The 9,298-nt window shown below is 53.6% G+C and overlaps 1 protein-coding gene across 9 annotated transcripts in view; it reads right to left on the reverse strand.

The window, feature by feature from the left end:
• AFAP1 (actin filament associated protein 1) overlaps positions 1 to 9,298 on the reverse strand; it is a 102,081-nt gene that overhangs the window by 17,137 nt on the left and 75,646 nt on the right. For all 9 annotated transcript variants that reach the window (XM_015595015.2, XM_006919015.3, XM_015595014.1 and 6 more), the window contains 3 exons: positions 7,572 to 7,783; positions 5,854 to 5,999; positions 951 to 1,068 (listed from right to left, as the gene is read on the reverse strand). In XM_015595015.2, coding sequence (XP_015450501.1) covers positions 951 to 1,068; positions 5,854 to 5,999; positions 7,572 to 7,783 — 476 coding nt within the window. The remainder of the gene's footprint in view (positions 1 to 950; positions 1,069 to 5,853; positions 6,000 to 7,571; positions 7,784 to 9,298) is intronic.

A 9,298-nucleotide genomic window follows, 5' to 3' on the forward strand; every position in this document is an offset into this window, starting at 1 on the left:
GGGGTCTCGTCCACTTCGTTTTCAGTCCCTAGCAGAGTCTGGGCACCGGGGAACCGTCGGAAAATAAGGGAGGAGGGAGAGGGTGCGGGGTGAGAGAGGAGGGAAGGAAGGGGGTGGGGGGAGCTCTCTGTGATGCAGAGACAGCCCTTAGAGAATCGAGGGGCCCTGGACACACTGCCCCCCAGGCGGGAGCCCCAGGGCAGGCGGAAGGCCCCCGGCACACAGCCTGTCCGTCAGCCTGCGCTCCCGCCCTCTGGGGGCCCTCGACCCCCTCGCCACCCCTAGGAAGGCAACAGGCTCCCGGCTCCGCCTGAGCCCTCGCCTTTGAGTGCCCAGGAGATGGGCACGTGCCTGGCGAGGGAAGGGGCTCACTACACGACTGCTGCCTGAATCGTGTGCAGGCATCGTAAAGCAAACGATTACACGTAAGACACACAATACTGAGGACACATCAAAAAACTCTTGAGGCCAAACAGACCCTGGACGCTAGTTTCAGCACTTAAAAGCCACGCTATGTCTATGTGCTACGTGCCCAGCGCCGGACGGCGGCCAGGGTCCCAGTCCTCCGAGTCCACGCTCTGTGGCGACATCTGCGTTCTGATGGTGACTTCCCAACGTTTTTGTCACACCAGGAAATGCGATTCACCGACAGCTCACACTGTGTCACGTCTCGATCCGTCCACGTGACAGACCCTAATGCGCTGTCCCTTCGTCAGCATTCAGGAGTGCCAGAATCCTTAACAACGGCACTGACGCTGAATGACAAGCTGTCTGCTGGTGTCGAAGCAGATTCAGACGACTGGCTTGTCAGAGACAAGGACAGGAGAGAGGGGACGGACTTCTCTCGCCCCTCGCATCTGGACTGAAACTGGGGGTACCAAACCCAGGAACGCTCGGCCCCTCTGGCCTAGCCCCGGCCTCCGCTCGCCCTGCAGGCATGGCGCACTCACCGAGCCGTTCACACAGGGGACGTCGTCATAGTGCAGCGCTGTCCCACTGGGGTGGGCGTAGCCGTTGGAGGCCCCCCCGAGGTAGGGGTTCGCAGATATGACTCGCCTGTTCATGAAGCTGAAAGACAGGACACGGGTTAGACACTCCAGCGGACAGCGAGTCCTGCGGGACTTCTGACCTGCCGCTCGGGCTCCGGCGGAGGCCCCGGGAGGCCAGGAGCAGTATCGCCGCCTGGAAGTGCCGGAGCGGTCGGGTCACACGCCTCACCTACAACACGGGATCCCGCGGCCCTGCAGGAGTGTGACAGGGGCTGCTGGCAACGCATGCTGGGAACAGAGCACAGGGCCTAGTGCTAACTGTTCCTTATTCGATAAGGAACCACCACACCGACCGGCCGTCCACAGCAGGGGCTGCTGCTGCCCGTGGCCTTGCCTCTGCCTTGACGCACTGCCTGGGCGGCTTCCAAGGTTTTTATACGCCTTTCACGGACTTGTCATCAAAGTCAGAGACCATGTGGCCTGCGAAACTGAAATATTTACTGTATGGCCTTTTTTGGGAAAGTTCACGGACCCCTAAGCTCTTTAGAGGTTTATTCAACAGCGTTTCTCAAGTTCTCGGGGTTCACTTAGCGTCACCTTCCCTGCTGCCCTCCTCTACTGACCGTCTGAGAGCCCTGACAGCGGCCAGTGTGACCTTCCAGCAGTCAGGCCGACCACGTCACCCCTGTCCAAAACCTTCGGTGGCTCCTGACACGGCTTGGCGAACACCCAGAGCGCTGCCGTGGCCGGCACGGCCTCCCTGGTGGCTCTCTCACCAAGGGCCCCCTGCCTCTGGGCCTCTCCCAGGGCCCGTCACTTCCTGCTGCCTCGGGGGACATTACTTCATCGAGAGGCCTGCCCTGAGCGCCCCAAGCAAACAGCGCCCCCCCGGCCTCCACGGCGCTGCCTGCCCCACTTCCCCTCCTACTCCCGACCACCACGCACACGCGACTGCACGGCCAGTCTGTCTGTGCCCGCCAGAGGGTCAGCTACGGGGCGACAGGCCCGGGTCAGTCCTGCTCGTCCCCAGATCCGTGTCCGGGACAATGGCCGGCACACAGAAGGCGCTCGACAAATACGCGCTGAACAGGGAATGCCTGAGCGCTTTACTCACGAAGTCGCGTTGGTTTTAAGTAAAAGATTGAATGCCCGGGGAAGAAATCACCGAGATAGCATTTTCTCCCAACGGGTGAACTAAAACAATCTGGAATTTCAAAACATAGTTTTTTTCAAATTTTGTTCCTTTCTAGGATCTTACATTTCTACGGTAACTAGATGGATAGAGAAGAGTAAATGCAAACACGTGAGGGCAGACAGGAAAGTAGAGCTGCCTCTGACGGGCCTCGCGCCAAAGCCAAGCGGCTCTGCGGCAGCAGACACGCGAGGAGTTCCAGGGCTCAGTCCCGGCCCCGCACCGGCGACCGGCACGGAGGCTTCCGGCTACTGCCCCCTGCCGGGGGAAGGTGGCGGTGCAGCCCGGCCCAGAGCAGGTTACCTTTTTAACGTATAAAACAACTCTGGCTTTGTTCTGATAAAAAATGTATACAACCTTTCTATATTTAAATTACACGAACGTTTACACAGGAAAAAAATACAAGAAAAAATTAAAGTTTAAACATTTCAGAGCTCCATAATGACAGGAGGTTTTTGATTTGTTTGTCAACATGTATTTAAGGTGTTCTAGTTTGAATGTCTCCTTTGGGGAATCTGGGGTAAGGCACAGTGCGTGCGTTTTGTCGGTGATGGGCAGTAACCGGAATGAATGTGAGACCGCGGCCGCGTGCGCCGCCCCCTGCACGGTGCTGACCGGCTCTGTCGTGGCAGTGAACACGTGTGGGGCCTCTGTACGCGCCGCCCTCCTCCCAGGAGACAGAACCCCTCAGGCAGGTTCTGTCCAGTGCTTGCAGTGTTTCTCGGGTCCCAGCACTGTGCCTAGAACTCACGTCACTGCACAGAAGCCAGGAAGGAGCGGGGACCGTGAGGGGGCAGGCCAGAAGCTTCCCTGCACGGAAGAGACACCAGCAGGACGCTTCTGACTCACGGTCCTAAGAGGGAGAGGTCATGGGCACATAGGACGTCCCAGCTGGAGGGGCCCTGAGCCACCGTGCAGTGTGGCCTAGCCCCCATCTTACAGAGAGGGACCTGGGCCCCGAACAAGTCTCGGGCCCTGAGGAGTGAGTGGGGCCATGACTAGGTGCCAGATTCCTGTCTCCGCCTGCTGCTCTTTCTACGACAGGGCGTTCGGCCAAACTGAGCAGCAGAAATGAGATGAGAGACTGCGCGCCAATTGTCCGACCCAAAACACAAGTCACTCACAGGAAACACATACACTGTGGTTAAAACACACGTAACGAAATTCACTGTCACAACCACTGTCAAGTGCACAGCTCGGCGGCGCTGCGTGCGTTCGCAGGGCCGTGTAACTGTTTCCGCCGCCGAGCTCCAGAACTTTGGCTTCCCAAACGGAACCTCCGACCCAAACACTGACTGCCCCTCCCGCAGCCCCTCGCGGCCTCCATCCTACTTTCTGGGCTATGGATCTGCCCACTCTAGTACCTCCTGTCAGGGGAATCGTACAGTATTAATCCTCTCGTGACTGGCTTATTTCACCGAGCATCATGTCCTCATGACACGTCCATGTTTTAAGGAAATACGTTTTACATCTCTCAGGAATTCAGATGAGGTGACTCGAGATGACGGCTTCCTATCGGTTTGTCTACTCCCCACTGCTTGTCCACACTGACCCACTGCTTGTCGCCTTCCTCATTTCCACGGCTTCCCATGGCTCTCCAGCCGAGCTTGGCTCGAGAAGAGTTTCAGGAGAAAAATTAAGAACTTGCTTTTGTATCATATAGTCTATATATCTCATTTAAAAACAGGCCTCTGGAAAATGTGTTTTAACAGTTTGCCATTATTCATATGTGCCACTTTTCCTGGGGGAATTTAAATTACTACTTTTTTCTTTTACTGTCTGTCTGCTAAAACATATCACTGCCCTTTCTCCCCGAGACATGGCCAATGCGCAGACACTTCCCCTCACGACCTTGAACAGATTCATTAACTGGCTGCCAATCTGCATAAAAGCAAAAAGTTAATTTAATCTTAGACTATTTATTACACTGGCAACCTACCATATTTCATATTTTGCACATTGTTTCTTTGTTAAAACGTCCTCTCAAGTTTTACAAGAATATTTAGCTAGAACACTGAAACGTGAAAATAAACTTTTGCTAACTGACGCCTACGTATAAAGATTGTAATGAGGTAGCAAATGTCCTTGCAGCCATAAACCCATTACGTGCGTATTTTTAATAAACAATTTTCCAATATTGCGATCTACATTCCTTTCTCAAAAATGTGACCTCACATTTGGTTTAGATTGATATTCCACTCATTTAGAAAGCAGAAGCCAAGAGTGTTCTAGGAGAAATATTTTTACTCAGGGTTTGTCTTAAATGTGGTTAGCAGTTTGCTGATTACACCTGAAGTTACATGTGGACTCAAGAGAGGCTTTTGAAAACCTCGTAACTTCCAAGTAACCAGTTAACAACCATAAACTCTTCTTGTATGTCACTCTGGATATGTAGATTTTGTAAAACCCAATTTATGGATGTTACATTTCTTTAAAGCCACTTTATATATATGTGCTTTGGTTAATGAATGACTAGGAGAGTCGTAATTTACCTGCATTTTGCTGATTAAATAGAATGTTATTACGGAAAAATAATAACCATAAAACAGAACAGCCAGTTCTTGACTATGTATGTCGTCGTGATTTTCACGAAAGACATGTGGTAAAAAGAGGCAGTTTATACTCTGGAAAACCTCTCACTTACTGGAGATTCTCTGGCAAATTTGAACAAGACTGATTTGCTCCGTCCAGGCCACTTACCCTAGCTGGGGACAATGCGTGGCCTGAATTCGAATGTGGGCCAGAGGTATCTTTACTGACTTAGCTCCGAAATATCCTGGCCAAGCATTAAATAAGCATTCATTCTACGACTTTTACAGAAGAAGTAATCACTTTAGTGCTCCCTCAGGGACATCGTATACGGATCCAGCATTTTTGTTTACTGCAAGTGTGTGGCGGTGGCGAACACAATGACCGCAGCCCCACGCCGTGACTGCCGTGAGGGTGTGCCCACCACTGGTCTGGCACCGCTGAGGCATCGGCACAACCGAGAAGGAAAACGATGTCTCCGAATGAGCGTCAGCAGGGACAGCCCGAGAGGGTCTTCCATACCCCCAGGAGTCCGCGGCTGTAATGATCTTTGCCATCGATACGTTAAAAAAAAAAAAAAATCCGTGGTTCAAAAGAATGAGTTTGTATATAACAGTCTTTAAAAAAAAAAAAAAAATCACAATTAAAATTTGCAAAGTAAATGATGGATGGATGGCTTTGAAGCTCAGTCCTTATAACCACAACATGTAGAATCAGTTCTGTTTCACAGAACTGTTCCCCTAACACAGGGGTCAGCAAACTACAGCCCACAGGCCACATCTGGCCCACTGCCTGTGTTTGCAAATAAAGTTTTATTAGAACACAGTCACGCCCTCTCATTTATGCTCTGTCTGTGGCTGCAATGGCAGAGCCGAGTAGTTCAACAGGGAATGTCTGGCCCACGAAGCCAAAAACATTTACTATCTTACCTTTTACAAAGTTTGCCAACCTCTATTCTGACAGAAAGCACAGACGGTTAAAAGTACAAATATTTCACCAAAGTTTAGATTAATGTAAAACAACAAAAAAAATCTTCAGTTGTTTTTCCCCTGAGGCTACAGACTCACTAAAAAATAAAAAAAAAAATAGGGAAAACATAGAGTCGTTCCAGGTGGGTGCCGTTCCCGTGGCGAGGGCCCTTACCAGAAGGCCTGCTTGGCTGTCTGGATGACGTTCGCGGACAGCTCCACGTCTATGTAATCATAGTGCAGCGCCCCGGGGTCTGCCGAGGACCCCGTCTCGGCCAGCAAAATACCGATCCATCTGCCCATGTCCTCCGAAGACGCCGCCTGTTGCGGTAAAGCAGAAGAAAGCGCACTTTGTTTAACTAACGGTAAAGAGCTTTCACGTTTTCATAAACGTGTCAAAACCAGGACCGCATACCAGGACAGGAGGGGACACGGAAGGAGCATGAACGGGAGGGGAGGTGTCCTTGCTGCCTAGGCCACGTGGTCAACGCTGCATTCACGCTGAGCCCTGACGCGAGGCTGCATGATGACTACACCCAAGGAAATACAATCCGAGGTCCTAAAATGCCTTCTGATTACTTTGGCTGAGGCACTACAGTGGAAGACACCGAAATGAATGTGATTAGTTAACTCTCAGCTAAGGGGATTGTTTAGAAAGCCTCATTCATTTGGCAACAAAATCTGGCCAGAAAAAGAGGCCTCTGCAACTACTCTGGGCCTGGAAAGCCTCGCGGGGCCTGCGCTGCTGGTCTCGAACTCTGCTGACCTCAGCCCGCGGTGCTGTCTCCTGAGAGGGCCTGAAGTGGCAATTTTACCTCCCTTGATGAGATGGTATAAAATTCTTTTACATCGGTCGTGTTTATACAGGTGCAGTGTTTCCCCATCGTGGGGCTGCTTCGTGCGTGCTATTTTTAAACACACTTAAATGCTCCCCAGCCCTGAATTTGGTCTGCTTAACTTGCAAATCTGAAATACATCTTGAAGATTCGGTTCATTAAATTTAAGTCATTCTTGTTACGTGACTTAGAAAATAAATTATGCCACATGTATAATGGCAGATAAAATATCTAAATGAGTTTGATTAACTAAATATGTAAACAACGCTCAAAGTTTAGGGGACATTGAGCTACCAAATGGGTAAGTTAACTGAATGTCAAAGAAGAAATAAATACGAATAAAAATACTTTCAGAATGTTTTGCCGATGGCGGATGCTGTGTGCATCATTTACTGCCTGGGGGACGGAGGAGGGCAGTGGGACACGCCCTCTCTTTGGAGGACTTGGGGCCCCTGCAGTGCCGGAGCACAGGCAGCTTCCTCATCAAGCCCCCTGTCCCTGCCCTGCGCCTCCCCCACGCCGCCTCCCCCACGCCTCCGCCAGGCATCAGGCGCAGGTGCGGGTGGGCTCTTCGCTCCGCCAGCTCGCGCCTCCTCGTCCCTGCTCCCTCTCAGGTCCACGGCCAGCGCTCTCGGAGGAGCCCTGCGCCGTTTTACACCGAGAGCAGGGCGTCCTCGTTCACGTTTCCAGCCGCCTGCCACGGCCACCCGCCCTGCCGGCTTCGGCCTGCGGAAGGGCTTCCCGAGCAGCCGATGCTAGCCGCCATGCGTGTCTACGGACACCCGTGTGTGCGAACACACGTGTTTACAGACACGTGAAGCTGAGGGAAGAAGGCCCATCTGGGCCGGGCCTTCTCTCCGTAGCACCGTGTGCTGCACGGTCAGCAACTGGGGCGCAGTCGGCCCTGGCACCTGTGATCTCCAACCCCTCGGAAAGGGGGGCGACAGCACAGAAAGCAGAGGTGAACGAACGGGCCGAGTGAGAGGAAAGGGCACGACTCACTGGACACGCCGTCAGCACAGGCATAAGAGGCGCTTCTGGGCCGAAGGCCACCCACCTCCAGCACGGCCACCTCCTGTCCGTTGCGAAGCAGTCGGAACGTCAGTGGGTGTCTGGAATCCAACCCGGGGATCACCTCGCAGCCTCGGAGGGGAATGGAGGCGATGTGGGTCTTCAGGTCGGTCCTGTCCTTGTGGAGAACCAGCTTGTTACCCCGGACTCTGCACCAGCGCTCACGCCAGCGGCTGTTGGACAGCACGTTCAGGTAGCCTGCGGGGGACAGGAGCCAGACTCAGCGTCCCGGGAACCCACTGCGGGGAGAAGCCGGGCCGGTAACATGCATGGACAAAGCCCCCGCACGCCTTCAAACGCAAGTCACTGCGTGGGACGCGCATCGCTGTCAATGGCTCCGCACGAGACGGCGCGCATCGGAAGCCCCGGCGGACGTGCTGCGGAGCGCATGGCGAGGACCGGTCACCAGACGGTTGAGGCTCCGTGGGACCTGGAGGTCGCCGGGGGATGGGGAAAGCCACTAGGCCCACAGCTTCTCACGGCGAGAAGGAAACGCGGGCCTGGTGGCGGGCTCCACCCAGCCGAGGGCACAGAGTCATGGAAAAGGTTTCAGGTTCATGTGAGTAGCCGCGAAGGACATATCTAGAGCAAAAGTTACAGGAAGGCGGATTTTGGTTTAACACGAGAACACGAGAAAATACTGCAGAGAGTGTGAGCTTTCCGGGAAACAGGAGGCCTTGGGGGCGATAAGCCCCCAACACTGGACGTGTGCCGGCCGCCGACGATGGAACCGCCCCGGCGTGAGATCCCCACCGAGACCCACGGCCGCAGCGCCCCTGCTCTCTGGGGCAGCCAGCTGACCTGCCGGGTCCGCCCGGCGACGCCTGCCCACAGGAGATCGGGACCCTCGAGTCAGGTGCATGTGCGGGTTTGCCACTCACGGCTACCGCGCTGCACGGAAGCTTCCACTGTAGGTATGGAAAAGACAGAGATACGTAGACGTGGGTATCTCTACGAGAGGGAACGCCACAGGACGTTAACAAAACCTCTTCCAATATTAAAAACTGGTCATTTCCATTTGTCACAAACGTATATTTTTCTGGAAATAACCCAGCATGAAAAATAGATGTCACAGGCGGCTGCGACTTCTGTCCACTCCATCATGCTGGTAAGTTACTGTCCCCTTCCTCTAAGATTTAGGAAGTGAGTTAAAGAGCAGACAAAATGCGGATCGGTCAGTAAGGAAGAAACAAAACCAGGATGCCCGAGGTCAGCCGCCTCCCCCTGCACCTCAAACACGGCGCCCGCACGCACGCGCGGCTCGCGGACAAAACAAACGCTGACCAACCCCGAGTCTGCAAGGCGCCTCCGCTTCCGCTACATTCCAGTGTTACACACTTCATCAGCAACAGACAAATGCTAGAGAGGTTAAAAACCAAACCGAAACGAACACCCGAACAGGCGTGTCACAGGACCCAGGATGATGCTTTACACATCGCGTGTGAACATCTGCTCGACGGGTTCACCAGGTGACACTTAGAAAGTTTAGATTTTCATCTGGCTTCATGTGACGTCAGTCCTGCCGACATGCCCTCGACAAAAGGGAATCCGCGCGGTTGGTCCCGGAACGGATTTTGGTTTGGGGCACACGTCGCTGGGGCTGTGAAATCACAGAGAAAGTGGGGAGCGAGCCCGTGGGCTCATGTGCTTGGGAGAAGCGGAGGTGACACCTCGAGGGTTCGCTTTATGAAGGCAGAGGTGCACTCCCTGTTG

This window comes from Pteropus alecto, unplaced genomic scaffold (genome assembly GCF_000325575.1).
Source record: "Pteropus alecto unplaced genomic scaffold, ASM32557v1 scaffold5, whole genome shotgun sequence".
NCBI lineage: Eukaryota > Metazoa > Chordata > Mammalia > Chiroptera > Pteropodidae > Pteropus > Pteropus alecto.